At 40.6% G+C, this 25,354-nt stretch overlaps 1 protein-coding gene across 2 annotated transcripts in view; it reads left to right on the top strand.

Moving 5' to 3' along the window:
- Positions 1-23,300, top strand: part of LOC127620710 (anthrax toxin receptor 1-like) — an 85,110-nt gene extending 61,810 nt beyond the window's left edge. For both annotated transcript variants that reach the window (XM_052093907.1, XM_052093906.1), the window contains exon 19: positions 18,311-23,300. In XM_052093907.1, coding sequence (XP_051949867.1) covers positions 18,311-18,712 — 402 coding nt within the window. In that variant the 3' untranslated portion in view covers positions 18,713-23,300. The remainder of the gene's footprint in view (positions 1-18,310) is intronic.
- Positions 23,301-25,354: the final 2,054 nt, after the last annotated feature.

The following is a 25,354-nucleotide window of genomic DNA, read 5'->3' as shown; positions in this document are numbered from 1 at the left end:
CGGGAACCATGTCTGATTCTCCCAACACGGGGCTATGAGGAGCACCGAGTGACTCGTTTCCCTGATCCTCTGCATTACCTGTGGCAATAGCGAGACGGGAGGGAAGGCGTAAAGCGGGCGTCTGGGCCAGTCCTGGGCCAGCGCGTCCTCGCTTTTCGAGAAAAATATTGGGCAGTGAGAGTTCTCTTTGGACGCAAAGAGATCTATCTCTGCTCTGCCGAATAGGTGCCATAATGTCTGGACTGTTTGAGCGTGCAGGGACCATTCCCCTGGGGGAATATTGTCTCTGGACAGTCTGTCCGGGCCGTCGTTCAGGTGGCCTGACACGTGCGTCGCCCTCAGCGAGTGCAGGTGGCACTGGGACCAACTCCGTATGCGTTTCGTCAGATGGAATAAGTTCCTGGATCTGACACCGCCCTGACGGTTTAGGTAGGATACCACAGATCTGTTGTCCGAACGGACCAGGACGTGGTGACCCTGAATGACCGGGAGAAGCGCACGGCCGTACTCGACCGCTATCATTTCCAGACAATGTATGTGAAGGAGCTTTTCCTGAACTGATCATAGGCCGAAAACCGGAGAGCCCTCGCAGACCGCGCCCCAACCTGTGTTGGACGCGTCTGTCGAGATGACTTTTCGGCGAGATACAGCTCCCATTGTCACTCCCCGCTGATACCATTCGGCCACTTTCCAGGGCTGCAGAGCTGAAATACAGGTCTGAGTCACCTTGATGGGCTGGCGGCCTGTGGCCCAAGCCCGGCGATATGCGCGGGTGTTTAGCCATTGCTGAAGTGGGCGCATGTGCAGTAAACCCAGCTGAAGTACTGCTGCGGCTGAGGCCATGTAACCTAGCACTCTCTGGAATTTCTTCAGAGGCGTGAGGCTGTTCATCTGAAAAGATGCGGCTAGTCGCTGAACACTGCGCGCGCGCTGTGTAGATAAGCGAGCCGTCATTGCCACGGAGTCTAGTTCTATTCCAAGGAAGGAAATTGTCTGACTGGGCTGTAGTGAGCTCTTGGTCCAATTGACTGCAAGACCCAAACTGTTCAGATGGCTGAGGAGAACTGCTCTGTGAGACAGAAGCTCCATATGTGACTGTGCCATAATCAGCCAGTCGTCAAAATAGTTCAAAATTGGCAAACCCTGACTCCGCAGGGGTACGAGCGCCGCATCCATGCACTTCGTGAAAGTACGGGGTGCTAAGGACAGGCCGAACGGAAGGACGGTGTATTGATAAACCTGGCCGTTTAAGGCTAATCTCAAGAATGGCCTGTGACGGGGATTTATCTGAATCTGAAAGTATGCATCTTTCAGATCGAGAGAAATAAACCAGTCCCCTGGCACACATGCGCTAGGAGTTTCCTGATTGTAAGCATTTTGAACGGTCTTTTGCAAGCACCTTGTTCAAAACCCTGAGATCTAATATGGGTCTGAGGCTGCCGTCTTTCTTGGGAACAAGAAAATAATGGCTGTAAAGCCCCGACTCGCTCAGAGAGGGTGGCACTTTCTCTATGGCCCTTTTGCACAGAAGGCTTGCTATTTCTGAACGAAACATGCACGCTGCTTCCGTGTTCACAGTGGTTTCGAGCCAGCTCTGAAGCGAGGAGGGCGGCGATCGAACTGTAGCAAATAGCCCTGTTGTATTGTGCTTAACACCCACTTGGATATCCCTGGAATAGCTTCCCACGCTTTGAAGCGTAACGCTAGAGGGTGAATGGCCAATTCGCTCTGATTGCCGCACACAGAGCTGAACAAAATGTGTGAGCGCGTTTAGTGTGTTTATGCATGATTGCTCGCAGACAGCATGAACAGGCTGTTTTGTGAGTGACTTCCGATTGGAATGAATGGGGAAAGAGTCACATCTGTTACGTGATGCGCAAGCATAGTCATGGGCACGGGACTTACACACAGAGGAATGTTTGCTGGCCGTGTAACAGAGCGGGCAGAGAATGGGCGCGCGCACGTATTCGTGGGCGCATTTATTGACTCTAGCGCTCGAGCGGTTCGTAACCGCTTTATGTGAGCGTGCTCTGGTGGGGACACGAGACATGCAGTGCTTGTGTGTAGAGGTGAACACTGGATTGTGGGCACATTTTCTACACATAGGGCTGGTCGTGTGACAGAGCGGCCAGAGAATGGGCGCGCGCACGCATTTGTGGGCACCTTCATTGACTCTGACGCTCGAGCGGTTCGTAACCGCTTTATGAGAGCGTGCTCTGATAGGGGCACGGGATGTGTTATGCTTGTGTGTAGGGGTGAACACTGGGTTGTGGGCACATTTTCTACAAGTAAACAAAAATGTGATGCAAGTTGTTCTTGAAGTAGCCTACACTTACAGTAAATAAACAGCTCCTGGAAGCGTCTGCCATTTTTTTTACCCACAAAGTGTGTGCAGCTTAATTAAACCAAAGTAAAGAGAATGTCAACAGCACCATTGTGACTACGCCACGTGCAGAGGGTGTTGTCATTGTGGCTGTGAAACACAGAGCAGAACTCAAAACCCACACCATTTGTTTTTCTGAGGAGCTAGCTAGCATATCCATGTACAGGGGCGGTCTAGATCATTTTGTCAGGGGCGGGGGTGGGGGGGCTATTATATATAAACTATATAATAGCTTAAATGTGCCCTTTACACATATCAAACAAATATCAAACACATATCAAACAAAACTTGCTGTTTTAATGTTTGCGGACATGTAATTTTTTTAAAGACTACCAAAGATTCACCAAATTTGAGTAAAAATATTGAAAATATATAAACAAACTGGCTCATGGTAAATGTTTCAATAAGTCAATACACATTAACATTCTAGTTTTACTCACAAACTTGCCATGTTGCCATGCTGTTCTTTAGAAAGAATAATGCAGTAAAATTATTGGGTAAAATGAATGATGGGCTACACAAGTTTTTAGGTAAGATTTAAACTGTAGGCTATTATCAGCATATACAGGTCTTGTAAATGGCCACATTTCTTTCAAGATTCTTTTAAGAATTTTTAAGCAAATTTTTTAATTCATTAGTTCGTTTTAAATGGTCCAGTGTAATAAGTATTTTTGTTTTCTCTTGCATTTTGTTTGCAAGTGAAGCAGCAGGATCAACTCAATATTCATCTGTATATATTTATTAGGTTGACGTGTGTTGATGTGGTGAGCTTCGTGTATAAGAGTCTTTCTCACTGAAGGTAAGGCATTTATTTGGGTGTGGCAGGGCGGAGGGCGGGCCGGGTCGTGATTATACACACCCGGTCCCTTATCAGGCTAATTAAGCCTCCGAGAGGGATAAAGGGCGATGGCAGACAGTGGTGCAACAAGAGAGAGAGAGATAGTTTACGGACATGTCCGTCATGTGTGTGTTTTGTCTGTTTAAGTTTATTATTAAAATATTATTTATATTCTTAAGCTGATTCTCGCCTCCTCCTTCCCATTGAACCCCTTTACATTGGGCTATAGTTGGGTGGTTTATACAGTGGAAAAAAACTTCACTGTGAAAAAGTGCTCATGCGCGGGAGAACCAAGCAGAGAGCGGACACGCGAGAGTGCCATGTCGCTGCCGTTGTGCTTTAAAGTTGAGATTTTTACTTGGAAAAGCCAACAGAGGACGGTTAACTACCAACAGCACTTTATTTTATGAGTTGTGATTCTAGTTTTGCTGCTGTGAGAGTGGAAGACACTCTTTGTGAGTTTTGTTAATTGCATCGGAAGATGGCGGATGGTGTTAGAGACTGACAACTTTAGAAAGTTGCTAAAATAACACTATAATTTCCAACAGGACTTAATTTCTTTAAGAAATGTGTTTTTTTTATATTTTTGTGAACTTTGAAACTGTTTTAAGTCACAAAGACTGAGTCATTCGCATTTTTTTAGGTTTCTTTTTTGATAATCCTGCTCTATTCACGTGTCCGGGGTACGTGTATTGCTGCTGCTGCAGTGCAAAATTTTGGAAGAGAGATCACTCCACACGGACATCTCATGTCTTCAATTATTGTTGTTACCCTGCCATCCAGACGACATCTCTTCGCAGACTCATCTCAGATCACCAAAGTTCATCTAAAAGCCAACTATTCCACCTCATGTCAACCCATCTCAAACCTTCTTGCACCAATTCACCTAAGCTCATCACTATTCATCACAAGCCATCACAACTCCTCATCGCTACAGACTGGTATCGTTTTCTATTCATTCTTGATCCTTGAAGTACATTGTACTTTCATTGAATTGGTCTGAACATTTGAACAAAGACATTGAATTGAGTCAGTTCCGAGAACTGATTTTTGTTTAATTGAATCACTTGAGTCATTTGAGTGTCTAATTTAACTGAATTGTTTAAAGGGGTTTGACTGAATAACTGAATCAACTGGGTGAACAATTGAGTGATTCTATTGTAGTTTGCCTATTTTGTGAAAACTTAACTGACTTATTGACACTTTGACACCTAAAAGGGTGACACAGACAAATCATTCATTTGACTGAACTTTTTATTTAATTGATACATTTGGTTTACTTTTGATATCTTCAGTACAAATTCAAACAAAACAGACCTAAAGAAAAAAAACCCTCAGTCTTCCAAGGTAGTGTTGTGTTAGTACACTCTACAAGGTGGGGCTTAACTCCCCCATGACAAAGTGGTGTCACAAACAGGATAGAGTAGCATAATTATTAGTTGTCACATGTCCCAGGCCTACAAGTTTAAAAATGGCAGAACTTGAAGAATTAGAGCAATAGTGGAGATGCAACAGAGGTTTGCGGAGCAGGCAGGAGCACTTGAACAAGCCAGAATTGAGCAAAGAGAATCTCTATCGCTAGCAGAGACTGTAATTGAGTAATAGACCAATGCACAAGCAACCCCAACTGCCATTTACATTCCGAGAGACAGAATGCTACCAGAATTCAATGGTTGTAATTCAAAGCCAGGTGAATTGAGTATTGAATAATGGGTTGCATTAATGAAGCCTGCCTTTCAAGTTATGAGAGTCCCTCCAGAAGGCCGCGTAGAACTAGTGAAAACGCACTTGAAAGATGAAGCCAAAGCGACTGTGAAATTCATGCTAGATGGAAAATAGGATTCTGCTGATGCTTCTGCTGTGCATCTTCAATGCACTTCTTGACATTTATGGAGATAAAGTGCCCATTGGAACATGACTCAAAAGACTTCTATGATAGAAAACAGATGCCAGGAGAGACAATACGCTCCTATGCTTATGACCTACAATAGAGACTTACTGAGTTCAGTGCAGAGAACCAAACAGAGTTCCTGATGCTGAGAGTCTGTTAAAAGAACAGCTGGTCCTTGGTCTCAAAGATGATTTTCTGAGACGTGAAATGAAAAGACGAGCTAAAGAGGACTCAGGCTTAACTTTAATCCAATTAATACAAGTTGCAATAACCTGGTCCGAGACACAAGAATCAAGTATTGTAAAACCTAATGTCCATGCCAGAGGAGTGATAAATACTGCTTCAGGAGAAGATGCTGCATCTGCCCTAATGTTAGAAAAGTTGCATGAGGCCATTCGAAAGATAGCTGCTTGTCAAGAGGAACTTTACCAATCAGTGCATGGGAATGGCAAGACCAAACCACAACAAACCCGTCCAAAAAGACAACCTTTAATAAACAGTGAAGGCAGATACATTTGTTATTCCTGTGGTAAGCCAATCAGCATTGTTCACAAAATGGTAGATCAGCCAGGGGACCTTCTCCATCCCAATGCACAACAGAGATGACTGAAGCTGCTGAGAAGGTTCCAGTAGGTGCTGTGCAGAAATGCCCAGGCCATCCATGATTAGAAGTCATAAACCAGAGTGGGTAACTGATGAAGCTGTTAAAGCAGTAAAGGATGGTGCATTTGGAGATTGCCTGACCATTAGAGTTAAGATAGCTGTTGTCAAGACAAACTGCTTGCTAGTCAAAGGGTCAGAAGTGTCCACCATCACAGAGTCGCACTTTAGGAAACACTTGGAGTGAGTGAGATGAGAGGATTTCTTGAAATAATTCGAATGAATGCCATCAATGAACTTCAGTCCTTATTCATGACAGGAGATGGTGTGAAGACAGTAGACAAGTATTGTCAATATAAAGAGGCAAGTATCAGGAGGGTGCTAGGAAGTGTCAAAAAAGAGGCTGCACTCCTGGGTCCTGATCAGTTTTTATCAAAGTTGATGGAAAACAAACAAGTCACAATTCCCCCTCTCAGTGAAAAAGTTCTCGAAGGAGGTTGCAGAGTGCCACCTAAAATAAAGTGTTAGTTAATAGTGGAGCTCACAGCTGAAATAAGCTTACTGACAGGACTTCTAGTTGCCAATGTCCTAGCAAAAACAGGAAGAAACGTTCCTGTCAGTGTGATGAATTCAAGTGAGAAGCCCATTAGTCATAAGCCAAGATGAAGTGTTGCAATGGTTTACAAGCCACAAGAGGTGTTGCCAAAGAAAATGCTAGTGTTTCAGGAAAATGATGGAGTGCTTCATGTCAAGGAGTTGACACACATTCAAACTTATGAGGCTATCTCTGCACAGTTTTCAGTACCAGTCCAGGTGAACTATGAAGGACTCACTCCAGCACAGTGTGAAAAACGGAATTAATTGTCATCAAGACAGAGATGTATTTTCAAAGGATGACCATGACTACAGCTACTCCACAGCTGTGAGACACAACTGGTGATGCTCCACCAATAAAACAGATACCACAGAGTTCCACCAAAAGTGTTCCAAGAATTCAAAACACATGTACAGAATCTTGTGTTCCAAGGAATTCTCAGAGAGAGCAGTAGACCTTGGGCATCACCAGTAGCCATATTTATAAAAAAGAAAATGGAAGTGTGTGCTTCTGTTGCAACTACAAATAGCTGAACCAAGTGACACGCATACCCTCTTCCACGATTGGAAGTGTCCATAGATGATTTGGGCAATGCTCAATTATTCTGTACCCTTGACCTAACCGCTGATTACTTCCAGGTAGCCATGAGTGAAACAGATAGTGAGAAGACAGCCATCACTACCCTATTTCCTATTTTGGCTGTTTGAGTGGTCCCAGATGCCCTTTGGGCTGTGCAATGCTCCAGCCACCTTTCAGCACCTCATGGGTGTGGTTAACCTTCGACATCCTCTTACTATATCTAGATGATATTATCGTGTTCTCAAAAGACTTAGAAATCAACTGCGAATGACTTGAACTTGTCTTCAAGCAACATGGTCTAAAGTTGAAACCGAGCAAATGTTTCCTCCTAAGACCTGAAATGAATTTTTTGGGTCACCTAATCTCCAAAAAGGGAATCCAGGTTGATAATGAGAAAGTCAGAGCTCTGGATACATGGCCTGTTCCCAAAAACATAAAAGAAGTAAGACAGGTTCTTGGATTTATGAGCCATTTCAGATTTGTGCCAAGTTACGCTCAGATAGCCAAACCGCTGCATGCACTCATTGGCAAATAAAAGCAAAGTAAAAGCCTCTGTAACTTTTAGTTGAAGTGGAGAGTGTCAGACCACATTTGATGAGTTAAAACAGTGCATGATGTCACCTCCAGTCCTTGCATATCCAGACTTCAACTTACCCTTTATCCTCACCACTGATGGATGTCATCTTGGTCTTGGAGCCGTGCTCAGCCAAAAGCAGGGAGGAGCCGAGCGAGTCATCACCAATGCAAGTAGAGGGTTGAAAAGATCTGAAAGAAATGACAAAAATTACAGGGTGTTTGATTTGGAGTCGCTCAGATGGGCAGCAAAAAGTTTAGAAAGTACCTTATATTCTCCAAGTTCACCATTGTTATGGACCACAACCCACTGTGTTATCTGGAGACCGCTTATCTCAGAACAGTTAAGCAATGCTGGGTTGCGCAGTTGGTGGAGTACAATTTTAAGGTTTGTTATATACTGTACCTGGATGACAAAACACAAATGCTGACACCCTGTCAAGGCTTCCCTCCAGGGAGGAACCTGAAAGAGATGAAAAGAATGTCATCTGATTTTATTGTGGCCAGCTACTAGAGTCAAAGAGCAAGACCCAGATGTCCATGTTGCTGTGCAAGCATCCATAAGAAATGGAGTAAATGGTTACAGCTGGAGTGAAATTAAAAAACAGCAAAAAAGTGATCCCATGATTTAGTCCCATTTACAGATCTGTGTCCAAGAACCAAAGACCAAGTCATGCTAAACAACGTAATATGAATACAAAATTTAAAAGGCTTTCCAGTGAGTTTGAGGATCTCAAGCTGCATCAACAAGTTTTGTTCAGATGCATCTTTGATCCTAGAAATGGAGAAGAGATCTGGCAGTTAGTCATTCCTGAACCATTGCAGAGGAAAGCAAATGAAAGTCAAAATGAACATGGAGGTCATTTTGGATAGAGGAGTACTCTGATACTCATGAGACAGAGCTTCTATTGGCCTAATATGTCCAAAGACATTCCAAGTTGGGTTGAACATTGTAAACTATGTACACTTGTTTACCAGAATTCGACCTCCCATGATGTGCATTTAACAGAACAATGCATGATGTGCTAAGATCATTACCACTTGAGAAAAAGAGAGATTGGAAAACTCACCTTCCAGAGCTAGTGAGGACTTTCAACAGCCACATCTATTAATCTACTGGCTATACCCCTATCTATCTAATGTTCGGAAGAGATGCACAACTGCCTATGGATGTTTTTGGTGGAAAAGACCTAGAAGAGAGTAATGCAGATAACCTGGATGATTGGGTGAAAAGTCATCACAAAATACTGAAAACAACAGTAGAAATTGCAAATTAAGCAATCTAAAAGAAAAGAGGCCTCTAAAAGAAAAGAGCATATGACTGCAAGTCCTCCGTGGCACTTATAAGGCCTGGAGACCGTGTGCTGTTGCACAAACACTGGGGCAGAAACAAAATTCAGGATATGTGGGAACACATAACTTACATCGTAGTGAAACAAAATCACTCAGACATACCAGTGTTTACTATCAAACCTGAAAAAGGAGGTCCCACGAAGTTAGTACATAGACATCAGCTCCGACACTGTACATTCCTCTCACTTATAACATGACATGTACACAGACACAGATCTAGAGATCAATCAGGATCTGAAACTGAAAACTCAGACATTGTCTACATTCCCGCCACTACACTCACACAATACAAGAGTGGAACAAATGGAATCAAATTAAGCAGAACAGGAAGGGAGTGTGGTACATGAAAAAAATGTGGTTGAGGATGTAGTTTTGGAAACAGACCTAAGGGTACAAGATTCAGATGATGTTGAAAGAGAGATTGTGCCTGAGCTTAGACTCTAGCCAACAGAAGACGGTTAACTACCGTCAGCACTTGTTTTTAGGAGTCATGATTCTAGTTTTGCTGCTGTGATTAGAGTGGAAGACACCGTTTTTCTTCATGAGTTTTGTTAATTGCATCAGAAGATGGCTGCTGGTGTTAGAGAGTTGCTATCATTGAAGTGTTTTGACTGAACAACTGAATCAATTGGGTGATCATTTGAGTGGTTCTATTGTATTTTGCCTATTTTGTGAGAAATTAACTGACTTTGAGTATTGACACTTTAACAGCTAAAAGGGTGACACAGACAAATCGTTCATTTTATTGAACTTTTTATTTCATTGATACATTTTGTTCACGTTTGATATCTTCAATCCAAATTCTTCAGAGAACAAAACAGACCTAAAGAAAAAAGAGAAAATAAATACTGTCAAGTTGTTAAATCTATGTGTTTTGCCTGTGTATTACCTTGGAGTAGGAGCATCTCACTTACTTTATTACATTTGGGGAGGTTGGGGTATACAAGGCCAGACTCCTACAGCACCTCACACATAATACACTGTACACTTCAGGAAGCCACCATATTGTACATACACACCTGAATCCTACCTTTCCAATTCCTTTAGTGTTGAGCACAGTAAGGTAGAAGAAAACATTTGTGTGTACAGAGACTAAATGTACTGGGGGGCGGGGACAAAGATCCTTTCTTTACTCAGTCTTCCAAGGTAGTCTTGCATTAGTACACCCTACAAGTTAACTCCCCCGATACAAATTGGCATCACGAACAGGATAGAATAGCGTATGTGTAGGACAAACAGAACAGAAAGGAAGGAGGACACAGGGAAGTGGGTTTTTCCAGACTCAGGTAAGGCTTTTAATCGGCCACTTCAATGCTTTACAGCTTCACAAACTCAACAGCCTCAGAGGTACGTAGGCACTCAAACTCATTAGCTTCACGAACGTAAACACATCAGCTACCACGAGACTGCTGGTCGTGTGGCCATTTATATGCCACTCTCCCATATGGTCACTGGAATTAGAGGCAGGTGTTAGACATAATCTTGCTCAGGTTTAAGCGCCCTTACCGCTTTTCCTCTCTCCGGACAGACGCTCGACCACATCACAATTATTAGCTGTCACATGTCCCATGCCTACAAGTTGAAAAAATGGCAGAACTTGAAGAATAAAAAAAAAAATTATGGCAGAGATGCAACACAGGTTTGAGGAGTAGGCAGGAGCACTTGAACAAGCCAGTTTGTCAGTCAACATGCATTTTGTTTCCTGGCAGATGTTCATGAAAATAAATATACAACATTTGTCCATGTTATAAATTGTAAATGTGAAAACATTTATGCCACATTACAAAGTCTGTATACATCCTCCTGGTTAGTGTTGTCCCGGTAAAAAAAATGTCAGCAGTCGGTACCGATACCAGTGAAATTTCACGGTTCTTGATACCAATTTTGATACCACAGCAAAAATATGCTAATATTTGAATGTACTATTTAACACACCAGTTTAGTTATTAAGTTGAACTTTTCTCAACTTTGTCGCGTCGCTGGACACGCCCACATCTAGCGCCAACGGTCGCGACAGCTCGTGTCGCCGGAAGTCGCTGTGCTCGCATTGAAAATGAATGGTATTGAGTCGCTGTCGCGCGCGATGTCGCTGGCAGTGTGTACGCACCTTTCAACTTTGGAGCGACTAACGGAAGCGACAGCCAATAGGAGAGACGACGGGAGAGCTCACGTGATCCTTCTCTCTTTCTCTCTCAGCTCCTGCAGTAACGGAAAAATGGATGAAAGGCTAATTCTTGCTGTTAGAAATTTTCCAGTGCTCTATGATATGTCTCTTCCCACGTACAAGGACATTTTTAAGAAAAATACTGCGTGGAAAGGTGTATCTGAGATCGCGGGGATTTTATGGACCCAGACAGAACAGCATTTGCATTTTACGCGCAGATAAACAGCCGCTCTGGCAAACAGCACGCTTTGTTTCTCATTCATCTTTGATATAAAGCATTTTATGTACTGATTCCATTTATATTTAGTCTTTTCCCTCCAAAATGTTTGTTTTTAGTGGCAAGATAAGAGATTCGCTGTCAACAGCAATGGAATGACATCCGTGAATGTCATTTATAAACGTTACTAGGCAACCAGTAGTGGGAACACCCACTAGCGACTTCACCGCCAGCCACTGGCGACCTGCAGCGATAAAGTCGCTGGCAGTGTGTACGCACCTTCAAGTCTGAAATCTCATCTGTTTACACTTGCCTTTAAATCTGACCAATGAAATGTAGGACACAGTTTTGGAGTGTTTGTATTTTAGATTACTAGTGTTTGTGTATGTGGTAATTTTGAAATGTTGTTATGTTGTAAATTGTATTACTGTGACGCACTTTGGTCAACTCTGTTGTTTTAAATGCAATATAAATAAAGCTGAGCTAAGATTAATGGCAAATGCTGTGATTTAATTATATAAATATATATTTTACATGTGCTGCGTGGTTCACAATGGATAAGTGATCTGCTCTGTCATCTCATAAAACGTGAATGATTCTCAGTGTCTGTGGAGTATTTAGTGGATGAACGGTCAGATTTATTTAAAGTACGCAGCTCATCCACAGTAAGATTGCTGCCTTTAGCGGTTTAATAATGTCATGATTTGAATTTGATTAATTGTCCATTTCATTGGAAAATGAGTAACAGAGCATGTATTCAAAATAAGCCTGTGAGCATTTCAAAGCTGTCGTGTGTCAGCCGTACTGTGCTGGTACCGGATTGATGGCTACTACTGGTACTGAAGAAACACTGGTATCGTTACAACTTTTTTATTTTAGTATCGACTTGGTACCAAAGTACCAGTACTTTTGGCAACATTACACCTGGTATACAGTACATGTGGCTTAAATCTAACCTGAATTTCATTGCTTTATCAGAACCCCTGAAGAGCGTGGGGGTGTCTAGTACAGCAGTGATTGTGATCTCAGTTTAAGGTTAAAACCTTCAACTGCTGATGTAACTTGGATCTTCACAAAATGGGAAAACACATCAAGATGTTTCAGAATAATTGCAACAACACATTCATTGATGACCTAGATGACTGAGAATCTAAACAATCCTTACAAAAAAGTATGGTGACATGGTACTGTGGTATCAGATGGAAACATGTATTTTATCAAAGAACCCCATGGTACAGTCATATTCATTGTACTTTCATTGTTTGTAAAATGCACTTAAAAAGAGACCCTGTTAAATCAAAATTGGAGTTTTGCGACTTTTAGTCCATGTTTAGCTTTGAGGCCATCTATATGCTAGTAGTCACAAAATTAACCTGTAGCAAATATGCAGATAAGCAAGCTGATCTCACAGTAAAATCGTAAACAGTAAGCTGACTTTTCTTTAGCTGAAATTGGTCAGTAGTACCGAAATTTTAAACTCTACCCCCAGTTGCCAAAGTGGTAATTGTTGTTGGCCGTATAGGCACGATTGAGCACCATTTTCGGGGGTGAAATGTCCATGTTGGGGTGCCAAAAGCAAGATGTGAAGCGAGTTGTTTTCAGCTATACAGGCTGTAACAGTGAATAGAAATGCATATTTTATAAACTGTACCCCCCCACCTAAAACCAAAACTTAAACCTAACCATCAGTGGAGTAAAATTATAATGTTAAAGGGGAAAATGCATCCACCGAATCTCGCTCATCACTAATTATGCAAACAAAATCACTTCCTGGTTTCAATGTTGGATCCGAACCCAGGTCTCCCATACCGATGATGCAACAAGCTTTCCAGTGCATAACATGGGAAAGTAATCTCATCAGAGCCGATGCAAACATCTTATAAGAGATTGCACTTGTCAGTTAGTCGACATAATGTCACTAATCCTAGGGTACCCGAATCACCATGCCGACTTCCTGAGTGATCATGCTGCGACATGTGCGTTTTAAATGAACAGTCTCCATCTTCCAGGAAAATATTGCACTACACAGTTTGTTGTCCAATCAAATGCACTCTACAATGAGTACTGTATGTCCCTCCCCTTAAAACCACTGTCAACCTACCAAATCCTGACTGTGATGTAAACTAAAGATAATTGACTTTTCTTGCCCAAATTTCCTGTTTCAATAGGAAATACTGAATTTCAACACAGGATAACCGTGCTTCTCAAGTTATTTAACTGCATACCAAGTATAAATATTATAATTATAATAAAATAAAGTCTAGAAAATGTAAACAAAATGGGGTTAGAATTGCAATTACGTATATGCGGCAAAATGATAATGCCAACATTTCAGACAATTGGTGCCGTAGTGGTTAAATCTATGATGGGTGAATATGCAGTACGTAACACAAGGCAAACAGCTGTGAGTCATAAATCAAACACAGAAAGATATTCTGCCAGATAGGGATGTTGTTGTCTGGCAAAACCATCCGAGGTTTCCAACATCTGAAGCTTTAAAATATGCTTATAAAATAGGGCACAGAAGGCAGAGGGAGCCAAGCAAACCTTTTGGGGGCTTTGCAAATATTTCTTTGAAAGCTATGATCATTTTTCAGTTAAGGACTTAGGTCTTGTTCAGACTGCCACTAAAAATCTGATTTTTTGCATATCCAGATTGTATCCAGATGAGTTTTTGACAGTCTGGACAGCAATAAAAACACATGTAATCTGATTCAAACCAGTGATTTTATTCAGATGCGTCTCAGTCCGGACGCTCTGGCTGCTCAATTCGGATTTCAAATGGTCACACAATGATGACGTCAACAATCGGTGACTACAGCACGGAACATCACAATATTTACCAGTCTCCTCCGTCGCTGAGTTTTTCTTCTGTGACGGAGGAGTTCTGCACCGCGACTGGACAGGGCGCTTATTTGGAGAGCGAGATGATGCAACTATTTTGAAAGCATCGAAACCGTGGGTACGCCTACGTCGTTACCAAAGCAACCCATGCGGATAGGTTGGTTATGTCTGAATGTGCAAATTTGATTTGATCACTTGCGATTAATAGTGTGGACAGTCTGCCTGAAAAGATCTGATTCGAGAAAAAATCTGAACATAGCCATATTCACCTATAACCACTCACACCAAAGCACTCCATGACCGTTCTTCTAAATCAAGGGTGGGGAACCACTGTCCTGCAGAATTTAGCTCCAACCCTAATTAGACAAACCTGAGGAAACTAATCATGGTCTTGATTACTTGAAAGATTTAAGGGCTGGTGAGTTTGATTAGTGTTGGAGCTAAACTCTGCAGACTGACTGTGGCCCTCCGGGAGCAGGGTTCCCCACCCCTGTTCTAAATGCTATACAAGGGTGTGTTTCCCAAAAGCATCATTAGCCAACTATAGTCGCAGGTTCCATCTTACCAACATTGGTGTTTCCCGAAATCGTAGTTCCAATGAACATTCGCAAATAGCATCACAAATTTGAGTCGTTGGAACTACAGCATTCCATCTGTGGTTTGAAGCATAGTTCCTTGTTAGTTTGATACTTTTATTACTTTCTTATATGTTTACACTTTTCAATAAAAGTTTTAAAATCTGTTCCCTGAAGTAAAGCCATTTCAGGACTGTGCTATATGAAATGCGTTCAAATTTTCAGCCATTGCAAAAACCTTTCAGCAGCATTCTAGTGAATGCGTGTGTTTTGTTGGATTAATATCAGAACCTCAAGGAATTGTGGGGTCTGACCCAGATTCTTCATATTAGTATGACGTGAGTTCAGTGGTTGTGTATCTTGGTTTACATGGCAACTGTCATCATACATTTCAGTGGGGGTTAGATTGGATCCAGTCATCTTTAATTTAAAATTAAAATCAAAACAAAACCAGGCTTCACTTCAAGCTGAATTACTACAAGCAACCATGCACTGTGGTCAAGCTATCTGAAGCTATTGTATAATCTAAAAAATATATATTGCTGCACTGAATTACATGGATCTGTTTCTAAGAGCAAATGATAATGCATTTTAATCAGGTGTATAGCTATCTGTCAAAACAGATGGACAGGATCTTCAGATGTTGTGTTTCAGGAAATAGTATGAGTGTAATCATGTGCATGTTTAGTAAGGAAAGTTGTATGGACTGATGATTGGAAAATCAAGTAGGAGTACAGCTGGCTGTAGTCCTGGCTACGTTTGAGAGAGAGAAGAGAGAGAGAGACAAAGAGAAGCTTGTATAAGTGTGCCTTATTACATTAACGGAATAAAGATGCAACCGAAGCAACAGCATTAAGCATTATCACACCTAAGGAGATGGTTGTGTGGTGTAAATGTTAGTAAGTTAACCCTAAAATGAAAATTCTGTCATTGTTTATTCATCCTAATATCGGTCCAACATGTCAGGCATTTTTTCATGGGAAACAAATTGAGATGTTCTGAAGAATGTTCATGCTGCTTTTTCCCCTATGAAAGTAAACAGTGATGAAAAGCTCTCAAGTTTCAAACAGGATAAAAGAACCATAAATGAATCTCCTATGTCTTGCTATACCACATCTTCAAAAACAATACAAAAGCTTTGTGACACATTAAATGGATGCCTAAGAAAGAGTTCTATCAGGAAGAGTTTGATCAGTATTTAAGTCTTTTTTATTCTAAATCTCCACTTTCACTTTCAGATGTAAAAGTGAAAGTGAAGATTTAGGGTAAAAACAAAATGACTTAAAATTGAATCTATTTCTCACCAATGCCTACTATATTGCTTCTGAACACATGGATTTAACCACTGGAGTCATATGGATTACATTTATGTTTCTTTTATTTGATTTTGGAGCTACAAATATCTAATCATCATTCAGTTACATGAACATGCCAGTGTTTCCTATATACACGCAGATTAGTTTAGGAGTGTAGGCTGTTCAGACCAGCATCTGATAAGGGCTTCATTTAAAATGGCATGTAAACAGCTGTAGAAAAAAATCTTATTTAAGCAGAAAATCAGATTTGAGCCACATTCAGCTGCGGTGTGAATGTAGCCTAATATATGTGTGTGTGTGTGTGTGTGTGTGTGTGCGTGCATGTGTCTTTGGGGCAGAAGGGGGTTAGTTTTTCATTAGTTAACAGGAAACTGGGAGCTCTCTAATTTCCTCTGAGTGTTTCTGGTAAACAACCAACAGCTTGCATTTGTATCAAAAAAACCTGTCTGGATTTCATAGATACAGGAGACTGACCCCCCACACACACACACACACACACCAAGCCAGCAGCAAACCAGTTTCCAATACTTTCAACCAGCACCAGAAATTGTTGCATTTTCCAGTTGCAACACACAATTGAAAAATGTTGTTTGTTGCACATGTCAAACATCCTGTCCAATAGGGTTGGTTATAAAAGTCATGGTTACTGTTGTAACCTCCGTTCCCCGAAGGAAGGAACGAGACATTGTGTCGAATGAAGTGACACAAGGGGTCTTCCTGGGATGCCAAATGTATCACTGAACCTGAGAAAAGGCTAATGTCAAGTTGGCAGACAGAATTTGCATGCCCCACCCCGGACATACGGGTATAAAGTGAAGCGGGGCAGTGAGTGTCAGTCAGGATTTTGCACTGAGGAGCCGAAAATAAGGTGGACCTAGACCTTACAGTGGTAGGTCTAGTGCTGTGGCAGGAGAGACACAACGTCTCGTTCCTTCCCTCGGGGAACGGAGGTAACAATAGTAACCATGACGTTCCCCTTCTGTCACTCACTCAACGTTGTGTCGAATGCAGTGACACAAGGGGTCCCATCTAAAAACGCCACACACTGACTGTGTTACTTAAACTGTCGAGACAGGTGCAATCAGGCTACTGCGTGCTAGAGGCAACCATGTCGGCTGCACGTAGCCCTCCCCAACGCCCCCAAAGAGATGTCACATACAGACCTTAGGATCCCCGCACCCCTGGGGGGTAATAGGTGCTACATGACTAGCATGGGAGCAAGCCCGGCAGCCTCGGTCTTTTCTCTCACTAGATCTCTCACATAGGACGTGAGCGGCTGGGGCTATCTTAACGCTATCAGATGCATCGGGGAAGGCGGTCTTTCCCGGTCCTATTCTTTCAGGGGAAAAAGACCCTGTGGAGGCCACATCCTGCCCAATCTAGGGGGAGGTAACATGTGGCAAATATGCCACGAGGGTTGTGAAGCCGTACGTGGGAATGGCGCGGTGGTAGGCCAAGCCTAATGAGGGGGTACTCTACAGCATGGCAACTGGGTCAGCGGGGGACCGTACCACGGGATATACATCACGGGGAGTTTGCTTGAGAAGGGAACTAAGCCTGTGGAGCCCGACCCCAGTACAGAGCACCTGTGACTCGTAGTGGGTCTGGCCGTGAATTGCTTCATTGAATTCGCAGGCCAGAAGGCTAGGGAGGAGAACATCCAGGGAGCGACACTTAGTGGCTCCGAAGAAAGATTCTGACTGAGACTCGCTGCCCCGCTTCCCTTTATACCCGTTTGTCTGGGGTGGGGCATGCAAATTCTATCTGCCCACTTGACATTGGCCTTTTCTCAGGTTCAGAGGTACATTTGGCATCCCAGGAAGACCCCTTGTGTCACTTCATTCGACACAACGTCAAGTGAGTGACAGAAGGGGAACAGGTTTTTTAAGATTTTGCGCAGAAAGGCTAATTTCCTTTCAAACTCAGGGAAAAAATGCATTTTTTTTTTTAAATGTCAAATTCCATGTGAATGTTTGCCAGTCAATGTTATTTTTATTCTGCAAGCTCTGAGAACACAATTTCAGTTCAGTTGTTCCAAAAATTGGTATCAGATTAGTGGGCTTATATGCTTTTCCTCAAGATGTCTTAGGCAATAGCCATAACCTAAAGCTTTAGAGTTTTCAATCATAAGTCGTGAACTACTGCAGTTTTTTTGGAATGTCTTAGCCACTTTGGCAAATAAGGAACCAAAGTAGTAACACCCAAAACACACTAGAAACCATATAGCAATATGTGAGGATAACTAAGAACACCCTAGTGCTGTGACGGCGAGTTTTACATGGGCAAGCAACAGTCATATTTTCTTCAGAATATGTGAAACGTCTATGTTTGAATTCCAAAATAGCTTGTTCATTCTAACGTTTTTTTTATTAATGTTTTTAGGGTCGCTGTATGAACTTCACTCGCATCAAGTCCAGTCATCTTCCCCAGTATCCATCCTACAACCACTCTTCACCCATCTACACCCCACAACGAACCCACAACCCACCCCCTCCTCAGGGCCAGCTGCCCCCTCCACCTCGCAGTCCACCAGCCTCCCTCTCCTCCAGTTTACCTCCCCTGCCTTCCACCCCACCTCCCCATGCTATCACTCCATCCCCACCCAATACCCCTCCACCATCCTATTCTCCACCCCCTGTCTGGGCTTCATCTACTAACAACTTCTTCTGTTCTCCACCCACATCTCCGCCCTCTTATCCACCATCGCCTACTTCCTCCTTGCCTCCACCCCCTCAAGCCCTCCCTCCGCCTCCAGACCGGCCACCTCCACGTCCCTCTCTGTAATGTGGTGATTCTGAGTGGACTTTTGAGAGACACTTTTGGAAACAAGGGCATTTGCTTCCTTGCAAGGACAATGAAATGGACCATGAAATGGCATACAAACCACCACTCAACTCTTAAACTACAGGCAGCAAAACTCTGAATCACAAACCACAGGCATTGCAATACACTTAACTCTAAAGATACAGTAAATCTGTGTAAAAATTTAAATGGTGGGCGCCATTTGCTTGTTTGTGAAATGAACTAAGCTTGGAGATCAATAGTGGTTGGTTCCATCATTGGATCCATGGATGTGTCAGAATTGTATGCACATGCGGCCATCTTTAAAAGGAGTATTTTGTGATAGTGGAATGCTGAAACAACACTTTCAGGAGTGCTGTTGTGCTGAACATGTGTCCTGTGGAATATAGGAAATACAGGTACACTATATGGCCAAACGTATGTGGACACCTAAACACCACCCATAACCACTGACATTAATAGGGATTGGTCAACCCTAACAACTTCCACTCTTCTGGGAAGGCTTTCCATTATATGTTGGAACATGGCTGTGGGGTTTTCAGACACAAGAGCCTGTCCAGGCAGTTCATTCAATTCATCCCAAAGTTGTTCAGTGCTTTCAGGTCTGGGCTTTGTGCCAGTCAAGCATCTCTAGTAAGACTCAGTAAAGCATTTGTTTAGATGGGCCTTGCTTTGTGTACAGGGGCATTATCCTGCTGGAACAGAAAAGAGCACACCCACATTATTGCCACAATGCCATTGTATGGCGAAGCATTAAGATTGGTTTTTACTGGAATTACTGGAATAGCCAAACCTGTTAATTAGAAGAGGTTGTCATGTCCACATAGGTTACATTTGGCCATTTAGTGTCTGTGCACATTTTTGATTAGTATAGATTGAAGGGATGAAGTAGAATTGACCATTGCTATGTTTCTATTCTTAGTTGTGAATTGAATTTATGCAAAACATTGGAAAAACTATTTGTGAACAAAGCAGCATTTCCATCCCATATGTTTAAAAGAACAAAATCGACACCTCTAGGTAATTTGTCAAATCAAGTGAAGTCATTTTTATTTTTATAGCACTTTTTAAAATACACACTGTTTAAAAATAATTTTACAGAAAATCATGCTGTAATGTTTGTAATGTCTTAAAAGGTTAGTTCACCCAAATTTTACTCTTTACCCTCATGCCATCCCAGATGTGTATGACTTACTTTCTTCTGCTGAACACAAACAAAGGTTTTTAGAAGAATGTTTCAGCTCTGTATGTCCTCACAATGATACTAAGATTTTGAAGGTCCAAAAAGCACATAAAGGCAGGATAAAAGTATTTTATAAGACTCCAGTGGTTAAATATATATCTTCAGAAGCAATATGATAAATGTGAGATACAGATCAATATTTAAGTCCTTTTTTTACTATAAATTCTCCTATCTGCCCAGTAGGTGGCGATATGCATGAAGAATTTTGCCAAAAGCAGAAGAATGTGAAAGTGAAAGTAAGATTGATAAAATAATGACTTAAATATTGATCTGTTTCTCAACCACACCCATCATATTGCTTCTGAAGATTTAAATGTAACCACTGGAGTCATGTGGATTACTTTTATGCGGCCTTTATATGCTTTTGTAGTTTCAAAGTTTTAAAAAAAAATCTTTGTTTGTGTTCTGCAGAAGAAAGAAAGTGAAAATTAAGGAATTTTATTTTTTTGGATAACTATTCCTTTAATTGTTTTTAAGTCCTCACTGAACAGTTTTATTGGAATATGTCATTAAAAATAATGCATTAAAAATGATTTTTCTCTAGGCCCCCAGTGAGCAAGCCTAAGGTGACTGTTGCAAGGAACCCAAAACTCCATAAGATGTTAGTTAGTTGAGAAAAAACCTTAGGAGAAACCAGGCTCAGCTGGGGGAGCAATTTCCCCTCTGGCTATACAGCTTGATAATCCCAATATTAGTTATCTTTGTGCTAAACAAGTCATGTATTAATTAACCTGTTGATATGCAATTCCCCCGCACGCGGTGGTGACGTCACTCTGCTTACATTTAATATATAATTTACCATCTATAAATGTAATTAATGTTAACAAATTATACATCTTTTCAAAGGTCTAAGGGTTCAACATTGATATCCGATCTCTGTTTCACGATAGCAATGCTCCAGAAACAGCAATTTAGTTATTTGTGCCAGGAGTACAAATGAAAACAAACAAAATGAGCGTGTCTCCAAAGTCTATTTTTAAAAATGCGGCATAGTTTTATTCATAATAGTCAAGCAGTGCCGTCAGATTTTGTGTCGTCTTGAAAGGCGGAGCCTTAATTGTACTCTGTACACTTCCAGCGATTTTACAGAGAATAAAGCTTGCAGGAACCTCATTTTATGTTAGATCATCTTCAAATTTGAAACATAACTTCTTTGGACTTGTGGCTCTGAGAACATTGTATTTCTGGGTTGTCTTGGCACTTTTATTATTGTATTTTTTAGATTATAAAACATGTTCCGCACAAAATATTTCCATTACTATAAACTTCATAGTTCTCTAATTTTAAAAAATAACAACATATATTAATTCTGAAACTTGAGAAATAAAGCCCAAATTTCTTTCAAAAGATGTGTTCATACTCCAAAGGCTCCAGTAAATACAACCATTTAAGTTCAGGTATGTCATTTCCATGGTTTGTGCTCAAAAAGGGGCTGCGTATCAACAGGTTAAGTAAACTGAGTAGATATTTGATGGGAAATGTGTAAAACTACAGTATTTTGATTGATCTTGCTCTCGCATTCAAGAAAATACTGAAAATGCAGAAATGAACAAGCTTGGCAAAACAAATGTTTTTTTATTTTTTTGGTGAAAAGCAATATATTGCTATAAGGCAAACAGCTTTTGGTGTTTCAGGTAATTGTCATTTTATTTGTGCAATATTGATTTTAGTGGCTTTGATTTTGGGTGGCATGATAATTTTTGGTCTTTGAATGTCATAAAAAAGGATCAGCTGATAATTAAGATGATAATAAGATGATAACAGCTTGTCCAATGCTTCAGTTTTATTTGAACAGCATTCCGTTCTAATAAAACCGGCCTGATCTCATAAAAATTTTCAAAATGCTATTATGTGGTGCGTTACACATATTCTCTCAGAGAACTCGATAGTATGGAATAACATGAGTTAGAGATCAGGATTGTCACTCGAACATCAGAGCTTACTCCTACAGCAGGACGGGACCTAAACTGGTGGAGTTGGGGTGGAGGTGGGTGAAAGCAACAATGAGACACAGCTGTAGTACCTTATAAGGCATAGGCTAGACCATGATTGGGTGAGATGTCTGAATAATATGAATGAATGACGTAATGCAAATGCTTACTATGAGTCCTCTGCGAGAATTATCATCTACGCTTCCATTTCCGAGGTGAAATGTCCACTGTGTGGCGCTAAAATAGATTTAAATGTCCTCCCAAACAGATAGCTTTTTAAGGATAATGCTCTATAAACTATTAAATCAACCAAACCAATGACTCTACACTAAACCTTTAACCTTAAACTGATAGTGTCATAAATAGCAAATGTGACATGAAAAAAGCAATTGCTGAAGCAACCACGTCCTTTCATGGTGCTTCAATGACACTTTCGGCTCAAGTGTCGACCCATGTGCTGTACAGGACTTGATGTCTCAAATTTGTAATATCTGATTTAGTGTAAGAGTCTTAAATATTCCTTGTTAATTCTATGTCATAACCTGTCTTTGTTTGAAATTAATCAAAATCCGAAATCTTTGTTAATTCGCCAATTCATATAAGAGAATCCCAGATTTTAAATGGTGGTCTCAGTATCATCAACATACAGTGGGGTTCAAAAAACTAAGAGACCAGCCAAACTAGAATAAAGTGAACCTAAGCAACATCACCTTACTTTGCACATATCACATTTGTAATGGTGTATGGGTGCATAATTAAACGATTTTGTACAAATAATTATAACCGTACACATGTTGTATGTATATGTCTATGTATGTATCCTTTTGTTTAGCTTCCTTTTGATATACGTTTTTTTTTTTTTTTATGTTTTAATGTTATCATGGATTTATTGAGTTTTTAAATAATGTAGAAGCAAGAGATGACAAACAAATATGCATTCCCAGAAATAACCTCTGCATTTTATCCTCTATTAATAACTACAGCAGAAGATTACTAGTATCTTTACCCGTTAGACAACCCAAAGTCCAATGCATTTAATATACAGTATGTGTTTGTTATTGTTCATAGATTACATGTTGTAAATATTATATGTCATAAAATTTCACAGCGGCAGGATCCACAATCCTTTGCTTCTAAAGAGCTCTTGTCTTTTTTCATTGTCCTCTGACTCTTAAGTTATTGCAGTCCCATGCCAATGCCAGCGCTGTTTATATGGCTCCAAAGCCTTGTTTTGATGATGGTTTCATGGATTATTTACACCAAAGAAATCATATACATTAAGCTTTTAAAAGGAATCATGTAAATGTATCATTCTCTAAATTACTCTGATCGTGGCAACATCATTTTCACTTTTTCTCAATTGTTCTTTTGTTTTGAAATAAAGTGATGTCATAAAAGTCAATTCAGGTCATTCTGTTTGTGTGTTCTGTGTGTTTGAATGTGCCTGTATTTGTTATCAATTGCACTCTATATGTATTATATGGAAGCCCTGAACCGCACAGTGGAAAAAAAAATATATATATATATATATATATATATATATATATATATATATATATATATATATATATATATATATATAATTTGTCTCAATTCCTTCCTGAGCCTAAGTCTTACATTTTTTTCTCTCTTCAAAATATGTTTTTTTCTCTTCAAAAAAGGAATGCGGTACCAACCTTGACCACCAGGCGCCACGATCAGTCAACATGTAATCTTATGCTTTTAATGCTTTCTCTGTTGCTATATGTCATGTGTAGACTTTCATGGTGAAATTTAATTATAATAATATATTTTAATATAACAAGTTGTCTATGCTTTTGAAACACACTGTCTACTGCAGAAGTGAAGAGTTCCAGATGAAGAATGTCCAAATATTGTTGGTCTGTCTAAACATGAGCTAGACGGTTACGCCGATGTAAAATACTCATCCCAATTGGTTAGGGGTGAGAAATCACCTATAGAATCGTTCCCCGGGTTCCGCCGGGGGGGGGGGGGGGATTTTTATTAAAACATGTATTTATAAAATTATGGTCAAATTTTACATTTAATAGTTTTAATTATTAGTAGTTTAGCAACTTGATTCATTCTCGGGTGTTAGGGGTTCATGGTAATGTTAATGTTAATGTATGAGTCAGTAGACTAAACGCACATTCAACCAGACGACTGCAATGGAGATATAACGGGAGATACTTTCAGAGATTGAAAGAGACGTTTAAGAAACTACATTTTAAATATAATTGTATCACATTTTCCACCCAGTTTATCAAAAAGGTGAAATATTTAAGAGAAAGCATTAAAAGCATAAGATTATATGTTTATTGATAGTGGCACCTGGTGGCCAAGGTTGGTACCGCATTCCTTTTTTTGAAGAGAAAAAACAAATTTGAGAAAAAAATAATAATTTGAAGAGAGAAAAAATGTAAGACTTAGGCTCAGGAAGGAACTGAGACACAATTATAAAAAATAAAAAAAATTCACCTTGCAGTTCAGGGCTTCCGTAGTATTACAACATCACTCAATGAAACTACATTTCAGCCCTCTTTTATATTATGCTGCATTTTTATTTGATTTTTTTTGTGGAAAAAATCAAACATTGTTCTTGGCACAAAGGACAAGGATGCTGGTGGATTCGTCTGAGCTTTTCACTATCCCACAAATGCTGTTGATTGAGCTTAACTTGAATTGAACCTGGAATATTCCTTCTAGCGCCTTGTTTCACTGACTGTTTGTTGAAAAAGAACAAATTAAGTGATCCAGGCTCTTTTGGATACCTTATTTGTGGAACGTTTCTATTCCAGACAGCCTCAGAAATCCTGCGTCTCATGAGACTCAGAGCATAAAGTGCTCATGGCGTCATAGATGTATCTGATTTCAAAGGAAGTCAAAAGGCAAGGTTTTTATTCAGTGTGTCATAAGCATCAGCACAACAAGATTTGGCATGAAATGCTTCAAGAGCAGCCAAAGATAAGCAAATTAAAGTGCTGGAGAAATATTTGGGGATTAGTCTATGTGACCTTTTCTCCAGCAGTGCAGTGGTACCCATGAGACCCATGTAATCTGTTTTTGTTAGGATCTATTATGAAAATCTAAAGTGATGTTTTATCCTGCTGGTATTTCAACTTCTTCTCTGAGTCTCTCTAACTCTCTCGGTCTTTGACCCTAATATTTATCTTTTATATCGGCTCACTCAATTTGCACAGAGATTTCAGAGTTTTCGCCACTATTTTTGACCCAAAAAAGACTGGGGGCAAAATTGTACTTGCTGAAAAGGTGATTTCTGAAGAATGTCTCAGCTCAGTACGTCCATACAATGCAAGTGAATGATGATCAGACCTTCCACATCCACATCTATCATACCGTTTCTGAAGGTACGGATTCATATGGATCACTATTATGTGATTTTTCAAATCAAATCAAATCACTTTATTGTCACACTACCATGTACACAAG

This window comes from Xyrauchen texanus, chromosome 27 (assembly GCF_025860055.1).
Source record: "Xyrauchen texanus isolate HMW12.3.18 chromosome 27, RBS_HiC_50CHRs, whole genome shotgun sequence".
Taxonomy (NCBI): domain Eukaryota; kingdom Metazoa; phylum Chordata; class Actinopteri; order Cypriniformes; family Catostomidae; genus Xyrauchen; species Xyrauchen texanus.
The sequence above is the reverse complement of the archived record's forward strand: the minus strand, read 5'-3'. Positions and strand labels throughout refer to the sequence as shown.